At 36.4% G+C, this 20,150-nt stretch overlaps 1 protein-coding gene across 5 annotated transcripts in view; it reads right to left on the reverse strand.

Moving 5' to 3' along the window:
- The window catches only part of LOC135113190 (intermembrane lipid transfer protein VPS13D-like), a 475,970-nt gene that overhangs the window by 69,277 nt on the left and 386,543 nt on the right, over window positions 1-20,150 (reverse strand). For 4 of the 5 annotated variants that reach the window (XM_064028315.1, XM_064028317.1, XM_064028314.1 and 1 more), the window contains 2 exons: window positions 19,885-19,914; window positions 3,236-3,414 (listed from right to left, as the gene is read on the reverse strand). In XM_064028315.1, the coding sequence (XP_063884385.1) occupies window positions 3,236-3,414; window positions 19,885-19,914 (209 nt within the window). The remainder of the gene's footprint in view (window positions 1-3,235; window positions 3,415-19,884; window positions 19,915-20,150) is intronic. The other variant, XM_064028319.1, reaches the window with a different exon arrangement.

Here is a 20,150-nt window from a genome sequence, read left to right on the forward strand (position 1 = left end):
ATTGATGAATAATAAGAAGTGAGTGGGTGACAGGACAGAACCCTGAGGAACACCACTTTTAATAGATTTAGGAGAAGAACAGTGACTGTCTACCACAGCAGCAATAAAACAGTCAGAAAGGAAACTTGAGATGAAGTTACAGAGAGAAGGATGGAAGCCACAGGAGGGTAGTTTGGAAATCAAAGCTTTGTGCCAGACTCCATCAAAAGCTTTTGATATATCCAAGGCAATAGCAAAAGTTTCACCAGAATCTCTAAAAGAGGATGACCAAGAATCAAAAAAGAAAGCCATAAGATCACCAGCACAGCGGTCTTGATGGAACCCATTCTGACAATCAGATAGAAGGTTGTGAAGTGATAGATGTTTAAGAATCTTCCTGTTGAGGATAGATTAAAAACTTTAGATAGGCAGGAAATTAAAGCAATAGGATGGTAGTTAGAGGGATTAGAATGGTCACCCTTTTTAGAAACTGGCTGAACATAGGCAAACTTCCAGCAAGAAGGAAAGGTAGATGTTGACAGACAGAGTTGAAAGAGTATGACTAGGCAAAGTGCAACCATGGAGGCACAGTTTCAGAGAACAATAGGAGGGACCCTATCAGGTTTATAAGCATTCTGAGGGTTTAGGCCAGTGAAAGCATGGAAAACATCATTGTGAAGAATTTTAATAGGTAGCATGAAGTAGTCAGAGGGTGGAGGAGAGGGAAGAACAAGCCCTGAGTCATCCAAGGTAGAGTTTTTAGCAAAGGTTTGAATGAAGAGTTCAGCTTTAGAGATAGATGTGATAGCAGTGGTGCTATCTGGTTGAAATAAAGGAGGGAAAGAAGAAGCAAAGTTATTGGAGATATTTTTGGCTAGATGCCAGAAGTCATGAGAGGAGTTAGATCTTGAAAGATTTTGACACTTTTTATTAATGAAGGAGTTTTTTGGCTAGTTGGAGAACAGACTTAGCATGGTTCCAGGCAGAAATATAAAGTGCATGAGATTCTGGTGATTGAAGGCTTAAGTACCTTTTGTGGGCTACCTTTCTATCATGTAGAAAATGGCTGTGTTAAACCAAGGTTTGGAAGGTTTAATTCAAGAAAAAGAGTGAGAAATGTACAATTTCATGGCAGACACTATCACCTCTGTTACATGCTCCACATACAAAGATGGGTCTCTGACACGGAAGCAGTAGTCATTCCAAGGAAAATCAGCAAAGTGCTTCCTCAGGTCCCCCCAACTAGCAGAGGCAAAACGCCAGAGGCACCTCTGCTTAGGAGAATCCTGAGGAGGGATTGGAGCGATAGGACAAGATACAGATATGAGATTGTGATCTGAGGAGCCTAACAGAGAAGAAAGGGTGACAGCATAAGCAGAAGGGTTTGAGGTCAGGAAAAGGTCAAGAATATTGGGCGTATCTCCAAGACGGTCAGGAATATGAGTAGGGTGTTGCACCAATTGCTCTAGGTCGTGAAGGATAGCAAAGTTGAAGGCTAGTTCACCAAGATGGTCAGTGAAGGGAGAGGAAAGCCAAAGCTGGTGGTGAACATTGAAGTCTCCAAGAATGGAGATCTCTGCAAAAGGGAAGAGTAAGAATGTGCTCCACTTTGGAAATTAAGTAGTCAAAAAATTTCTTAAAGTCAGAGGAGTTAGGTGAGAGATATACAGCACAGATAAATTTAGTTTGAGAGTGACTCTAGTTGTAGCCAGATGGTGGAAAACTCAGAAGATTCAAGAGTGTGGGGACGAAAGCAGGTTAAGTCATTGTGCACATAAATGCAACATCTAGCTCTGGATTGAAAATGAGGATAGAGAAAGTAGGAGGGAACAGAAAAGGAGCTACTGTCAGTTGCCTCAGACACCTGAGTTTCAGTGAGGAAAAGAAGATGAGGTTTAGAAGAGAAGAGGTGGTATTCTACAGATTGAAAATTAGATCTAAGACCATAAATATTGCAGAAGTTAATGAAGAAAAAGTTGAGGGGATGTCAAGACACTTAGGGTTGTTAGCAGAAGAGAAGTCCGACCTGGGGACATTTGTGGTCCCCTTCCCAGATGGGGGCTCTGAAGCTGGTGTAGTAGTTGCCATGATAATTTTGAATTTCTGAGTGAAGGGTGTGTGTGTGTGTTATTAGGTGTTTGTAGTTTTGTGTGGAGAAAGAGAGGTGTCTTTAGAGGACAGGCTGTGACTGCCCCCTTGTGTTGTGAGACACAAAGGGAAATGTTCAGTGAGGTCATGGCTAGGTTTAATGGATTTGATAATAAGTTCACAGCACCCCTGCTTTAGACCTCACTGGGAGTAATTATCATTTTGGCAGGTGCCTACCGCCTCTTCCTTGATGTCACTCGAACATCCACTCTTCTTTATTTTCTTCCCATGCCCCCTTGTATGTCTCTCTTCCTCCTCCATCTGTGGTACTAAATAATTTCTGTCTATTCTTCCTATATTGTTTACTGATTTGTACATTGTTATAAGGTCTCCTCTTTCTCTTCTCTCTTGTAGTGTTGGTAATCCCATCTCTTCAAATCTTTCTTCATTGCTTAAGTCTTTCAGTTTTGGTATCATCTTTGTTGCTATCCTCTGTGTTCTTTCCAGTTTCAACAACTCAAAGACCTCACTCTAGGAGGCCAAAGAAAATGTCTCATCATACAAAGAAAATATATAGTGAAGAGAAAATTTGAAGGAAAACTTTTTGACAATGTTCTTTTCATGAGGAAAAATTGTCTTTAACTTTCCAGAGTGATGTTTGTGGGTTGGTATATGACTACTAATGTGTATATATCTCATCATTATGCAAGTTGTAGTCATCTTATCATATGATATCTGAATTTCCTAGAGTTGATTTAAGTGCATTTCTGGACTGTCTTACTTTGATTATCTGTTTATTTTTCATTTCAAACAAAGAAGTGAACAGGTATCCATTTATCAATTCAGTTTTTTCAAATCAATAGTCATGAAATGCCCTATAATATTATTATGTAAACTATCCTCCACAAATATTAGAGAATGCATATAAAGCAAGAACATGCCTTTAAATGCCTGTGCATATTGCTCAGAAAATTTAATTACCATTTCATACTATTCAGAAATATGTAATGTATATATATTTGTAACAGTGTAATAGAGGGTGAGAGGGCTCTTTTAATACATGACTTCAGTATTTCTCATAATTATGTACTCAACACAAAAAAAGGTATTATTTGTTTAGTTACTGAAGTGCACATGACAGTACCTTGACAAAAGACAATTTTCTCACCTTGCTATGGACATCAGTAATCTGTAAGACTCTTGTGGGACCATCTGTATCCACCCTTACAGACAGCATCCCAGAACCTGGCCGAAGCCGTTGCCTAGAGATAGCCTGCTCAAGAGGTACTCCATTGGCCAGGGTGTCATACTGCACTAGCTGTGGTGGACCCAACACCACATCATTCCCTGAAGAAAATAATCATTAACAATGCTGTTTGATTTTTCTTTTGTAAAATTACACAAACACTTGAACACACACACACACACACACACACACATTACTGTAAGATCAGAAGAAAAGATCAGGGAGTAACCATTTCTAATAAACTGTCATTTTTGAAGCATGTAAACAAGATCACTGGAGAAACATATAATCTGCTGAGAAACATCAAGATGGTATTCATCTATATTGATGAAGATATGATAAAAATATTGATAACAATGTTACGTCCAAGACTGAAGTGCGCAGCATTAGTGTGGTCAAGTTTGAAGAAGGAAGTCAGAAAGCTCAAAAGAATTCAGGGAGCTGCAACTAAAATCCCTACAAGCCTAAGAGGGTACAATTATGAAGGGAGATTGATGATACTGGGCTTGACTACACTGAAAAGAAAAAGGAGGAAAAGAGGTGATTTGATAGCACTATACAGAATATTGGAGGGGATGGAAAAGTTGGATAGGGATGATCTTGTGATACCAGATATGAGAGATACCACAGGACATGAAAGGAAATTAATAAGGAGTGTTTGCAGGAGACATCAAGAAACATAGCTTTCCTCACAGGAGTGTGGAATGAACTTACTGATGAGACTGTGTGCGCCAAGACATTCCATAAATTTAGAGAAAATTTGGGTAAAAGTCAATATGGAGATGAGACAGCATGAGCCTAGTGTGGATTTTGTCCTGTATTTCACAACTAGGTAAACACAACTAGGTAAATACACACACACACACACACACACACACACACACACACACACACTGATTCTTCATTTGGTTCAAAGGGATGTGATGAGTCGGGAATCTTGCATTTGTGAGATGCCTGCTCCGCCTATACGACACACACACACACACACACACACACACACACACAAATTAGTAAATGGCATGGAGAAGATAGACAGAGATGACCTAGTTGTAAAAATGGAGGAAGGAGATAGACGTACAAGGGGACATATGAAGAAATTAAAGAAGAGTTATTGTTTGGGAGATATTAAGAAATACAGCTTTCCGCATCGAACGGTTGAAATATGGAATAACTTAAAAGAAGAGGTAGTTGCGGCAAAGAGTGTGCACATGTTTAAAGAGAAATTGGACAAATTCGGGTATGGAGACAGGACTAATTGAGCTTTGGCTCGGACCCTGTATTATACAACTAGGTAAATACAACTAGGTAAATACACATACACAGAGTTGATGTAAACAAAGGTATAAGTAGCTCCAGAAATGACATTAACATCCACCACTACTAGATCTTCCCACTGAAGATTACCTGATTACCTGAGAGTAGTGGAGGGGCCTGAGCTACTGGAGTGATCTCAAGTCTGAGATAAGCACAAAATAAAAAGTTGAGTGGTTAAAATGAAGTTCGGAAAGAAGAATCCAAGATGGTGGGCATTGCCACACCACTACATGACACACTGTCATCTCATGGGCTTCTCTGGGTTTAGAGGTTGTAGCATATATTTGGCCAAAGCAAAAGTGAAGATCTGTAATACTGGAATAGAATGTGACAAGATGGAAGATGAAGTGAAAGTCAAGGTAGCATTGAGTGAGAAGCTGTAAGCAGTTTGCATTGACAGAGTTATGAAATTGATGACTAAAGTTCGTATGCTTAAACACGAAATGTGTCACTTCACAACTGTGTTACTGATACACACCACATGTGGCTTACACAAATTTTTTGTATGCTTAAAGTTGAGAATTGTGTGATGTTATACTATCACACTTGTGTAGAACACAATTGTGAAATTCAACAAAGTTGGTACCTCTGTCCATATTCCACTTGTTTCCTCAGCTGCGTTAACATCTACTTCACATCTTCAAATAAAAGAAACAACATTTACTTCAACCAGTTACTCCTTGAAAAGAGAACAGGCATTGTTGCTTGAACTCTATGAAGCCAGAAAAGACATTCTGGAAGACAAAAAATAGAGCCTCCACACCCCCCCCCAGCTAGGTTAGTTGATTTGCGGCAGAAATGGCTACTTGATTCATTTAAGGCACATCAAAATCTACCAGAAAAATTTAATTACGTCTGAAAGTGTCAGATGGGTATACTTATATAAATTTATCTTATTTTTAGCTTCTGGATCCAGATCATGCCTGCTCATTTCATCAGTTCAACATCCATATTGAGATGAAAATGTTCAAGAGAAATCATTTACAGGTGTGTAATTATTGTGCTATTCATTTGTAAATGAGAAGGCATGGTCTGGATCCAGAAGCCCCATATTACCTAACAAAATAAAACAAACTGAACTGGCAAATTCATAAATGTAGACAGTTATTTACCTAGTAAGAAAAGAATATGAAATGTTTGTCATGTACACATTTTGTTTGAGGAGTTGAGGTTTATTGTTGTTGTCTTGTATTTTGATGAGTAGATTCATGATGTTTTAACCGATATTTGGGCTATCACTTTTTCACCATAAAAGTATCAAATATTTTAGTTTGCACCCTCCATATACTAACTAATTCATATATACCTGGAATCAGGTGTATTACAATGTGTGACACAATTTCTTGAAATTTCTGAAATATGTAACTCAAAGTGGACAGGATAGGAACTGTTCACTTTGCACATTTCTCACAGAATGTTCCAATAATGTGTACAGCTGCAGGGTAAATTTGTGTAGCACATCACAGATGTGTAATCCACTTTGCATTTTAGCATACCATTCTGAAGTGTAATACACTTTTTGTTCTACACATTTGTCTAAGCATACAGGCATAAGTGTCATGGGACAAAAAGGAAAGAAAAAAAAGTAAATAGAAATAGCTATAAGACAACAGCATTTAGTGGCAATAAAAAAAAATAAGAAATTACCTTAAAGAAATGTTAATGTCTAAGATAAAACATTTAAAATTATTTAGAATAATAAAATCGCAGCTTGGTATGCAGTGGAGGGATGCACCAAGCTACGATTTTTATTAAAATACATACATAATATCCCAAGTTCTGAATTACAATAATATTTTAATATCTTTTTCTCAAGTTTCTAAAATATTATAATTTAAGATGTTAATGTTCCTTTAAGGTAATTTCTAACTATTCTTTTTTAATCGCTACATAATGGTGTTCTTATATTTCAATTTAATTTTATTATCCTTTTTGTCTCATGATGAAAGTACATGAGAGAAGAAATAAAGTAAATAGGGGGGAGAAAGACAGGAAATGAGAAGTGAAATCAAGCAATTTATGAAAGTAAATGATGAAACAGATGGAAATTGAAAAACTGAGGAAAATAAATGAAGAACTGAGGATGGCACACCAAAGCATCAAGGAATACCTGAAGGACCAAGGGTGTGTTTAACTGTGACATTTGGACCAGTCACAACTGGTCACAATTAGACTCGGCCACTTCTGGTCTGAGTAAAACTGACTTTGACCTGACAAATCCTTATTCACTTTTCTTTTGGCTGAGCCACTGAGTGCGACAGCTGAGCATTGCAAACAAAACCTCAGCCCATGGTATCACCTGCACAAATCTTCTCCACTCCTGAACTGGAATGAATTTTTTCATGTTAAACTCACAGCAACCCTTCTATGGATGATGGACCCATTTAACAAAAAGTTTTCTGTCATATTTCTTGATTGCTGGTCTTGTGCTTAAACTGCAATAATTGCACACAATACTCTGCACTGTCCACACAAAGTGGAACAACCTAAGGAAGCTGCTTTTTCTTTACCATGTTTTACTTTGGCTGTTTTCACTCTACACTTAGTCATTATCATCACTACCCTACGTTTTTTTATCCTTCCTGTCTTTCTTTCATGATCCCTTTGCTTGTATAGTCAGTTAATTTTTTTATTATCACATCTACATTAGTGTACAGTTTTCAAGAGGCTTTGCCTGGTGGTGATTCTTGGCATTCACTAGTGTAGTTATGTATTTCAATGTCTATGTGTGTAAGAATTTCATTATGATATAAAATATAACACACCACAATAGTTTCACCAAAGTATAATCATGAAAATGATTTTTTTCAGCAAAATGTGATTATGAATAACCAAAGCATAACCAACCATTATGCAAATGCTCAGAGATGAGATGCCAAACAAACACTTACCTATTTTTATTTGTATGGTTCTTTAAATGTCTGTGAATCAATAATACAATAAACATATAAATATGAATACTAACTACTATGGTAGAAAATATAATAATGCTGTCATGTCTGAATAACAGAGCACAGCATTTACCATCACCATTAAGCAAAATATTTCTTTTTTCCCCAAATAAATGCAATTTACCATTTTTAAAATGTTAATTTTCAATGATAATTTTTGAATTTTCAAAATAGTCACCATATAAAATACAACACAAGTTTCTCTAAGTAAAAAAAATATTCTATGCACATGAATTTTGAGGTTTTGTTTGGCTGTGGCCTGAAATTCAAGTGTGGCTGGAAGGTAATTTTAATGGCCAGGCTGAGGGAGATTTTTCTAAAGGAAAATATATTTACTGCTTATTATATAAATCAAATTTGAAATCTAATTATATAATCAGATTCCTCATATCCTCAAACATATAAAATGATAAATAATTATATATGTGTGCCTTTTGGTTGCAAGGATATATTGCATATACTGCATGTTGGATTCTCAGACCTTTAATGAGGACATGACCTCTCACCAAACCACCTAGTGTTTTTCTGCCACCCCTCCCAGATCAGTTGTTCATGGTCCAAACAATCAGGAAAAAACAAAAGGCAAACTTTTATACTTGGTGTGAATCACACTAAGTTTTTTTTATACATGTTCATCTACTAAGAGGAGAGAAGAGAAGTTTTCGTAGAATTCTATAACACAAAGCATAAGAAATATCTGCAGTCGTGAGGTCACTGCATGATCTGCATTAACATCAGCGATTATCTTCAGCCCTTATACCAATATAAATGTTACATGGTAAAGGGAAGGGGCATATTCTGGCTGGGAGGGGGCAGGTATATTCAGTCTAGTCTATAATAACCCTGGGTATACTCTGGGCTGTTACACTGCCATTTCAACAGACGCTTTGCTCCAAGAAAAAAAAAGTTTATTTTTGAGGAATTCACACCAGTAATCAAACCTAGAAGAGGACAGCACCACCAAGAAAGCCTAAGGATAAGGTTTACAGAGTTGGAGTGAGTGTGGTCCCGTAGATGAGGAAATAGTGAGTGTTATTAGTCTGAGGCTTAGCCAGCTGGGCCATTTCAGCTGGGCATCAATGTAAACAAAGATGGCTTATTAAATTTCAAATTCAAATTCATGAAGGGGTTAAGTAAACTTTGATGGCTTTAGTGACCAAGACTTAAATGAAGGTGAAGGTTTTTTGAAGATGAGATTAGAAAACTGGAAAGTGATGCAGATCTACAGAGGAAGATGAAAAAATTTATGTAAGTGATAAAATCCCTTCAGGATAATTTGGAAAAGAGTTTAGGAAAGGATGGTGAAATATTCAAGCTGAAATTAGAACTGGAGGAGATGAGAGTGAGAGAAAAACAAAACATAAAAAAATGAGAAATTAATGAAAGAAAATAAAGATTTGAAAGCAGAGTTAGTGAAAGGTGAGAAAAGGGTGAGAAAGGTAGTCATGGATGAAGTGAAAGGCTGAATTATCAAAAATGAGAAAGCAAATGTTGATTTAAAGGAAATAATTGAAAAGCAACTGAAAGAAAAAAAAATGAAAATGTAGAAAAGGAAGTGGTAAAGGAATTGAATGAAGATCTGGTAAGAGATGCAACAGATAAGAAGTGTTATAGTTTATGGAATAAAGGAGAAAAATATAACATACAAATTGAAAAGAGATAAAGACGAATAAAAAAAACAGTGAAGGATTTGATGAATGATTCATGAACAGAAGAAAAACTAAATATTTTTGGAGAGTTTTGGGAGACTGAGTGAAGAAATGGTACATAAAGGTGAGAAAATAAATGAAAATAAAACAGTCAAAAATGGTAAAAATGAGGGACTCAATTTGATGTATACCAATATAGATGGATGATACAAAGAATACTGGAATTACAAGACTATTTAAAAGAGAAGAATCTGAAGGTGGTGTGTTTAATGGAAATGAAGCTAAAAGAAAAAAATCAGATAGTCATTAACAATAATTACAATATGTGGAGAAGAGACAAGATTGGTAAAGGAGGGGGAGATGTAAAGAGTTGGACAGAAATAGTGAAATAAGGAGAAGGAAAAGTAGAAAAAGTGAGTGTTAACTTGAAGGACAATAATGGAGAAATACTGACAGTGATAACAATCTATGTACCACCCAAAACAAATTCTTTGAACAAGAATATGAGAAAGTAACAGAAGATACCATTCATTTTTTGGGTAAATTGATCAAAAGTAATAAAAGAGTATTATTGGTTGGTGACTTGAATTACAAAGAAGTAAATTGGGAAATGTCTGAAGCAGGAGGAAATGAGACTACATGGGGAGAAAGATTTCTGAAGCTGACTATGGAAAACACAGTGATGCAATGGGTGAAAGATTTCTGAAGCTATGGAAAACACAGTCATGCAATGACTGAAAATACAAGATGTAGGGGAGTTGATAAACCAGCAAGACTAGACCTGATACTAACAAAGGGTACAGACCTAACTAAAGAATTAAGATATATGTGCCCCATGTGAAAGAAGTGACCTTGAAATAGCAATAATAATTATGTTAGTGAAGGGGATGAATCATACAAAGAAAACAGAAAAAAACTATGGAAAAGTAAACAAAGATGATCTTAAGAAATTTTATGAAGAAATGAACTGGGAAAAGCTGCAAAGAGTAAATAATATGCAAGATAAGTATGGCATTTTTATGGAAATATACAAGACTGGAGTGAATAAATATCTCCCATTATACAAACCTAAAGAAAAAGAAAAACAAGTGTGGTTTGCTGCAAGATGTGCAAGTGCAAAGAAAAATGGGACAAAGCATGGATAAGAATGAAAAGAAATCAAAATCAAAGAAATAAAGAAGGGTGCCTAAGGAATGGAAGAGAGAAGACATTGTGCCAATTTATAAAAGTGGAAAGAAAGAACCACTGAACTACAGACCCGTATCAATGACCAGCATAGTATACAAAATCTGTGAAAAAGTGGTAAAGAAGCAGTGGACAGAACCTCTAGGAAAACGATATAATAATAGAAAAACAATAAAAGTTTAGACAAAAGTGATCATGTGTAGCCAATCTGATGAGCTTTTATTCAAGAGTGACTGATATAACACAAGAGTGTGATGGATGATTAGTCTATAAAACTTTCAACATGGGTAGACTGTCTAAAAATAAATAAATAAATAAAGTAAATAAATAAATAAATACAAAGTTTTCATCAAAATTCTCCACAGCAGGCTATTACAAAAGTTAGAAAATATAGGATTAAATGAAAAAAAAAAAAAAACCTGGATGGAAAGTTACTTAAAGGGAAGAGATGAGAACAGTAGTAAAAGATGTTAAATTGAAATGGAGAAATGCAGATAGTGGAGTACCACAAGGATCAGTGCTGGCACCAATACTTTTCCTGATCAACATAAATGATATGCCTGAAGGAGTAAAGAAGGCATATGAGCTTGTTTGCAGATGATGCAAAATTACAGACATATAAGAAACAACAAAGACTGAAATTCTACAAGAGAATTTGAATAAAATCTGGGACTGGGGAAAGAAATGGGAGATGGAATTTAATGTGAAAAAATATCATGCAATGGAGATGGGGAAAAAAAATATCTAAAAAGACCAAAATGGATATATAAAATGGGAAATAAAGAAATAATAAAAGTACAAGGAGAGAGAGATCTGAGAGTGACAATACAGTGGAACCTTGGTTATTGAACACCTCCCTTTTTTAACAAAATTTTGAACTAATTATTGCTTTGGCTGTGGTACCATAATTTGGTTTTAAAAGTTACTTGATTTCAAATATTAAAAGACATACCAAAGTGGCCATTTATTACTAATTTATAGTTTCTATAAATATTTACTTTATTTTTATATATTTGGAGGAGAGACACAGTGTAAGACAGTAATTCAATCTTTGAAATAAGGTTAATGTGATGCTGTTGAAAAGCCTCAATGTAAAGAAACAGTTTTTGGCACCCATGGGTAATTCTCTTGATGGCCTCCAATGCCATCACTACTACACAGCTGCATTTTTCTAGTAGCTTTTCCCAGCAGCAAGATGCCTAAGTGTTATGATCACCTTCATTTTGGTAGTAAGTGGGTTGCTCCTCTTTGTGTCCCTCTGTAAGGCTTTCCTCACTAGATCAGTGAGAAAGAGAATACCTGCATGGTCTAAACAGTATCTTTTGATGAGTTCTGTGTCACTAAGTTCATTCAGTACATCCTTTCTGGATAAATAATTTGTGAGCTGGAGATGTTGTGAAGCAGCCATCTTGGCCGTGGGAGTGTCTGTCATAAGGTGCTAAGAAAGTGTAGACTGGTGTCTGGGAACAGATTAATCCATTTTACATTGATTCCCATGGAAAAATAGTTCCAGTTTTAGAACATTTTGGATTTCAAATGACATTTAGGAACGAATTAAGTTCGAGAACCGAGGTCCCACTGTACAGGATAATCAACAGTTGGAGAAGCATGTATAAAGGATGTTCAGAGATACATATAAAATGGTGAGAAATATTGGAACAGCATTCCACTACATGGATAAAGATATGATGAGAAAGGTAATTACCACCATGATCAGACCAAAGTTGGAATGTGCTGAATCAGTGTAGTCTTCCCACAAGAAGAAACATATGAAAAAAACTAGAAAAGATACAAAGGATGACAATGAAGATGGTTCCAGAACTGGAAGAATTAACATATGGAGACAGGTTAAAGGAAATGAATCTGCCAACATTAGAACAAAGAAGAGAAAGGGAAAATTAAATACTAACTGATAAATTAAGGAACAGAATGGAAGTAGATTATGAGAAACTACTGCTAAGAGAAGTAGGAAATACCAGTTACACACGAGGACACAGCAAAAAAATAAAAAGAAAGATGCTTGAGTAGCATAAAGAAATATAGTTTCCCACAGAGAAATATTGAAGCTTGGAACAAGCTCAGTCAGGATGTAGTATTAGCAATGAGTGTGCACAACTTTAAGGAAAACCTGGACAAGTGTAGATATGGAGAAGGGACCACACGACTGTAGCTCAGGCCCTGTAAATTATAACTAAGTAAATACAACTAGGTAATTACACTTACAGTAATGTGCAGTAGTATGTGGGCATGGTGTTTCTTCACCAAGGATACCTGTTGTTGTATCTACCACCCAGATACATATGAATTTCATACCACTGTTAAACAAGGCCTCAAAAATGCATGTTCAGAGAACATTTTCATCTTGAAATAGGCTTTATTTTCACTCATGTTATGCTCTGTATATTTATTAACATCTAATAGTGGTGAGAACAATATGCAATTTTTCTCTATTAAGACTGAAGGAAAGGATCAATTCTATGTGTTACAACCAGATCCAGCCCCTCTTACAGCTGCCACCAATTTGGGTCAGCTATCCCTAGGCTACCACCCTTGAAACCCAGTATGGGGCAAATTACTACAAAAATCCAGGCAATTCACTGGTCACAGACAGATATAGCCTCATCCACAGCCTAACTATAATTCTGAATGAGGTCATTCCCAGCTCCTTTTACAGCTGCCACCCTCTCAAGTCAGCTTCCCTAGATTACTTTCTGTAATCTAGTGTGGACCTCCTATAGTAAAAGACATGAGTCACAGTAACTCATCATGGTCGCATTCAGTAAATGTCTCAAGGTTGCCACTCTGTCTCACCCACAGGAAAAATACAGTGGCTGTGGATGAAGTTAGGACAATGGTGGAAACAGCATGCTGTTTTTATTATAACTTTATTAGTTGAATTTACCATGAATGAAGAAACAGCTGAGTTTTTGGCAACATGCAGCAACTTTACAGAGCAATAGCAACTCTTTGTTGCAGCAGCACAGTCAGATGTGCCACAAGCTTCACACAGGAAGTTGTGCTGGCTCTCTCTCTCTCTCTTATGCACAGTTTAAAATTCTTCAGTACATGCACCTGCATGCCTCAACCAGTTGACCATGGGGAAAAATACTTGTCCATGGTGGAGAAGACAAGAACTGTCACACTCCATGAAGAAAGCGTGTCTCTAGCTGAGATAGGGCAACATCTACACATATCCAAAAACACTGCATTATGGCAAACTGGCATAATGCACTGGTCAGTGCCAGGTTATAGAGTCTACCTTGAGTTAGGCAGACAGTTAAGTATCTATCAGTTCACAGGCCTGCAGCTGGACACAGTGCTTATCTGGAATTTGACGTCATGTGTCTGCCAAGGATGGTAGAATGTTGAGGAGGAGCATGTTGTGAGCTGGCCACTGGCTGGAGTTTAACTTTGATGAAGGAGCAAGTATGTTATCTGGCCGCTGTTTGGAAGTGGCTGACTCCCTGCTTACTGAGCGGACTGATAGCAGTTTGCTCCGGGATGGTGAACCCGCTCAAACTGGATCCTCATTGTTTCATCCACTTGTCACAGTAGATTATTATACTTTAATTGAACTAATTCCTACCACCATTAATATGAAGATGAAATCAGGGTTGGGGAAGAAGCATAAGATGTCCAGACACACAAGCAACCTGCTGCAAAGAATTGTGATGGCCTTTCATCACCAGGGAAAGATGGAGAACCAAGATGGAGAACCATGAATTGCTGAGAGATGTATCTATTCGTACAATTCAAGAAATGGACTCCTAGCATGTAATGCAGCACGAAAATCAATGCTGACTGTCCACATGAAGGTCAAAAGATTAGCATTTACTAGGAAATGTAAAGACTGGACTAATAAGGACTGAGAACATGTGCTATTTTCTGATGAAAGTTGTTTCCACGTCATCAGGTCAGTTGGGCAGACAGTACGTTGATCAGTATCATCCAAGATTCACGGTGAAGACCATAAAGCATCTGGCCTATGTCATAGTATGGGGATGCTTCACTGGTTATAGCGGTCAGGGACGACTGTATTTTCTCCATAAAAGTACAACCATGAAGAGTGACAATTATATTGAAGTGTTAAGGGAGAATCTCCTGCCATTTTGTCAAGACCTGAAGATGAGGGTCTTCATGCAGGATAGAGTTCCTTGCCACGGGGACAAGAAGACCATGGATTTGTTTGCTGAAAATGGCATTCAAGTCTTGGATTGACCTGGCAACTCATCAGACCTCAATCCTATTGAAAATGTATGGGCATACATGAAGAGGCACCTGCAGACCATTAGTACACCCTTAGTTTCCATGCTGAAAGAAGAAATCAAGAAAATCTGGTCCATGGAACTTGATAAAGAATATTTTCATATTCTTGTTCAACCTATGCCACAGAGACTTGATTTTGCACTGAGAAACAATGGTAATATGTCTAGATACTGAATAAAGGAGATGAAATGCACAAAACATTGTTTGATTCAAGCCTTCTTTGATCCAAATAACAAAAAAAAAAAAAAAAAAACAATAGTCCTAATTTCATCCATGGGCACTGTATAACACAAAACTTCTCACCCTTGCTGAGAAAAGACTAACTAGAATATGTCTACAAGGAAGACAAACACAAATATGATATGAGTAAGTTAGATCATAATATCTTATGAGCAAACTGGCAAATCACCCACAACAGCGTCCATCCACTGCTCAATAAGATATTAGGGCACCCTGATTTGAGTTTAATCAATCTTCAATTTCTCAGAAGACAGACTCTGTCCCCCTAACAGTGACAACTCTGGAAGAATGGGAGAAAGTTAAACATTGAATACGTACGAAAAATATCCTCTGGCTGCAGAGAAAGACAGTAACACATAACAAGGCTAGTCACATTTAGACCACGAAAACACACAGAAGATCCACAATACACTAAAGTCTGACAAAGGGACAATGTCTGGTCCCAAGATGAACATCAACACAAGCACAACAAGTGAGTGGGGCCCCCCAAAGGCCAATACACTTGCCTTAAACAGCAAGAGAGTAATACAAACAATGCCACCCATAGGGGCATGTGTAATACTTAACATGCGAGGTGTATAATTAGTATCCTCTCGAAATCTATCTTATTTATGCCCCCAAATACAGCCTCACACTGTCAGCTCTCTACAGTATCTCTCTCTCTCTCTCTCTCTCTCTCTCTTGAAGATTGGGTCACACCAACTTGTGGGAATGCTACATCAGGACAAAGAGATGTGCTGGGTAGGCCAGTCATGTAACAGGGGAAGGGAGGGCAAGGGGGAGAAACAGGGAGCCAGGAGGCTAGGGGATACTCCCACACTCTCTCACCCTCTATCTCTCTATTCTTATCTTTGATTGCCATTAGGCTGCTCTGCATAACACATGTTAGAAATTTTGACAGAACCTATGAAAACCTATTAAAGCCTATTAAAGTGCTATCAGCATGCATAAATGACAAATTTTTCTTTTGAATCAAATGAAGTTTATCTGTAATGACAATGATGACAACAACTACATTTTTATTATGAAACAAGTCATGACAAGGGCATTACCAATATGCAAGATGATGAATAAAATCCACTACATAGTGTTATAACACTGTAGAGGCAAAATTATGATTGTGATCTTCAACTTTTTCCTGTTTCATTTCTTCTTATTTCTTTTCTTAAATTTCTGTTCCAAACATTCCATTCCTTTACTCTTCAATAGTACCTCATGGTACCTTCATTGCATATGAATAATCTGACTGTAGCATAACATAATATAAAGTGCTGATAAGCTAATAGTATAGTATGCAAGTGCCATCTGTTTCAGACACTTCAAAAAAGTCAATATAACTCAGAGTAGTTCTGTAACTTGTCTCCGAATGTAACATTTTTCAACTATCTCCCTCCTTTACACTGAACATACTTGGGCTGTCCTTTCCTAAGAATTACAACTGGAAATCTCACATTCCATCCCTTGCTAAAACAGCTTTTGTGTCATCTTCATGTATTCTCTCCATCCATCATCTCTTCATCCATCATTGTATAGAGTACAGAAACTATATATATGAACAGGATGGCGGAACTGAAAGCTTTCCACCTCAATTCCCTGCCTTTAACATATGATCTTCAACATATCATTCATTGCTGCATTATTAATTTTTTGTTATCTTCTACTGTTCTTTCCATGGTTGCTGCTTTTCTGAACCTGCAAACTGTTTGTCATTCCTCTCTTGCAGTTTCAAAAACTCATTCTCATTCCCACTCTGTCCACCTTACTAATGCAGTAGTTAACAAGTAACTCCACTCTTTCCTTAACCTCCTGTAATCCTAAAACCCATTATCTATTTATGTTTTTTCCTTCTTCTTTTGGCCTGAACTGTTTCAAAAGAGGACTATCAAGGTAATTCTGAAACTAAACTTGGAAACTCTTTTTGATCCTCATATAATAATCCTTTTAGAAGAGGCATATTAAGTGAGATTCTTTTTTCAAATTTTTGTTCCCTTGGTTAGATTCTTTAACATGTAGAAAAAAAAAAAATCAAATAGAGAGAAAAAAAAAAAATAATAATTTAATTTAAAAATGGAAATTAATGAGCTTAACTCAATCCTGCAAAACTACATATAGGCAAATAGTTTCAAATAAATGCACATGGACACTTGGAACTTATCTTGGAAGATAGAACGAAAATACTGGTTATGGAATTAACAAAGAAACAAGGATAGAAAGCTAGATAACACAGTCTGCAGAAAGCTCAAATAGTAAGTGCTTGAGTGAATATGAGAGATACAAAAACAGTATAATATTCAAGTACATAGTAGTCATACAAAAATGCAATAATGTATAGTCAATATTCAGCTCTTTATTAGCCACAGCTATTTTTTTTTTTTTCAAAACAATCTTTTAAGTGGCCATCATGGTGCTGAGTGCAACTGAATCCTGCCACAAAATCACCCACTGTAGTAAACTGATATTAATTTCTTTGACCTCACCAGTGATGCATTCCTTACACTCCTGAATATTCCTTGGTTTTGTACAATACACTTTGTTATTTAAATATGCTCAAAGGAAAAAGTTAGGAGCAGATAAGAGAAATGAATAACAACTTACAGGAGTGGTTTATGGATGATTTTGTGGTAAAACTGAATCAATATGTTTGGTGCCATAGTGAGTACTTAAAAGATGATGCTTTCAATAAATGAACAAACTGTCAAACACAAACTTTACATAACTGCATTTGTTTTATTTGTAGCACATTCTATATTGTCTTATGTGCTAGTGAACTATGAAAGTGTGCGTGTGTATTTACCTAGTTTTATCTACTTGTGACATATGGGAAAGGAGCTATGCTCGTGTTGTCCCATCTCTGTAACTATTGATATTAATTTTGGCCCTAAAAATCATCAATTGACTTTGCATGGGGTACATCATTATCATTCCATTCCAGGGATCAACTCTTCTTTGTGGAAAGCAATACTTCTTGATGTCTCTCCTGCAATGATCTTTAATCAGCCTTCTGCCATGTCCTCTCATATTTCTTGTGTTCAGTAATAGTAGATCATCTCAGTCCACTTGTTCCCTTCCATTTAGTAAGTAGTCTATAAACTACAATTATGTCTCCTCTTTTCTTTGCCCTAACATTGGCAGGTTCAGTTATTTTAGTCCTTTTTATCACAGGACAGGTCACTTAGGCAGGGAAGCATCTTGGTTACTGCCTTCTGAATCTCCTCCAGTTTCTTTATATTTCTTTTCATATTTAGCAACTACAACATTGTTGCTTATTCTAATCTACATCGTACCACTGATATAATTAATTTTCTTATCATCTCTTCATGCAGGTATACATAGCCAGATTTCATTGTGTGTGTGTGTTTGTCACCTGTTTGTTTCTGATATAAGTGTAAATCATCTTGTCTCTTGTAGCAAGGATTCATAGTAGTAGTAGTAGTAGTAGTAGTAGTAGTAGTAGTAGTAGTAGTAGTAGTAATAGTAGTAGTAGTAGTAGTAGTAGTAGTAGTAGTAGTAGTAGCAGCAGCAGCAGCAGCAGCAGCAGCAGCAGCAGCAGCAGCAGCAGCAGCAGCAGCAGCAGCAGCAGCAGCAGCAGTAGTAGTAGTAGTAGTAGTAGTAGTAGTAGTAGTAGTAGTAGTAGTAGTAGTAGTAGTAGTAGTACTGTAGTGGTGGTGGTGTAGTAGTAGTAGTGGTGGTTATTTTTGTCTGCCTTTCCTACTTTTACCATCCTTGGGTTACCATTTCATTACTAATAGTAGTAGCAGTACTAGTAAAACTAGTGGTAGTAGGAATAGTAGTAGTAGTAGTAGTAGTAGTAGTAGTAGTAGTAGTAGTAGTAGTAGTATATTATTACTGTTATTATTATTATTATTATTATTATTATTAGTAGTAGTAGTAGTAGTAGTAGTACATTATTACTGTTATTATTATTATTATTATTATTATTATTATTAGTAGTAGTAGTAGTAGTAGTAGCAATAGTAGTATTCATAGTAGTAGAAGTGTTAGTAATTTTGTCTACCTTTCCTACTCTTACCATCCTTGGGTTTCATTACTAATACACATATCATAACCATATTCAGTGTGGGGATGAATTTCTACATTGAATACTTCTTGCCCTACAACCATGTATTCCTTATCTCAAACTATACATTTTTAAGACAACTAGGTCACTGAACATTACCTACATAATTTTCCTTCAAGACCTAATATGCAGCATTATTGTATACAGATGTCTAATATGAAGAAGGAAAATTTGGTAATCATGAAGGTAAAAGAGGTACTGCTTGGTGGACAAACACACACACATTAATGAAATTTGATTATGTATACCTGTATGAAGAAATGATAAGAATATTAACTGTATCAGTGGTATGATGTAGATCAGAATAAGCAACAATGTTGTGGTCCATAGCTTTAGATGTGGAATGAGACATAAGTAGGTTAAAAATCCAGGCAGGCAGGCCTAAAATGGTCTAGCCACTTGGATAAAATGGAAAAAGGATGATGTTGTAGAGACTACATATGAGTTCCATAGATGTAGTGGATGCAATCTCCCATAAAACAGAAGGAAAGAATGCTGAAATATAAGGAAAAGGATAAAGAGGGAGAATAAGAGTATTAGAGCATGTATGGAGAGGAAGAAGAGGCCATCCTTGGGAAAATTCTTAGGGACAGGTGTTACATATGCTGATATAGAAAGAAACATATAGAAACTTTCTAAACTCATCACATATATGCTAATTCATACATGAAGTTAGCCATGTCTTGAGAATAACATAACAACACAAGACTTAAGAGGGGCAAGCTCATGAACAAGGCTATATAAAATGCTATCTCTCATGCAGCAATTATGGCTATCCTCTACAAGAACTGAGGAGCCATCTAAGGTGGTTAGCCGCTATATATGCTGGGTGAGTCAATATTTTACATGTGAGGCATGTAGGTGCCTTTTCATAACAGGAATACATACACAGTTGCCAGGATCCCCCAGAATGAGATCCTGGAAGTGCAAAAAACACTAATTTAATAATATTGTCTGGTTCTGTCCAATTCTGAAAACTTGCTCAAGTTTCATGAAAAAACATTATACAGGATGAATAATTTTCTTGAAAGTTTCATCCTGCATAAAAAAAAAAAAATAAATAAATAAAATAAACAAATAAAATAAATAAACAAACTATAAAATATCAATTTGCCTCCCCTTAAGAAAGATCCTCCTCCTTTGGTACATGTCTC

Source organism: Scylla paramamosain, chromosome 25 (genome assembly GCF_035594125.1).
Source record: "Scylla paramamosain isolate STU-SP2022 chromosome 25, ASM3559412v1, whole genome shotgun sequence".
Lineage (NCBI taxonomy): Eukaryota > Metazoa > Arthropoda > Malacostraca > Decapoda > Portunidae > Scylla > Scylla paramamosain.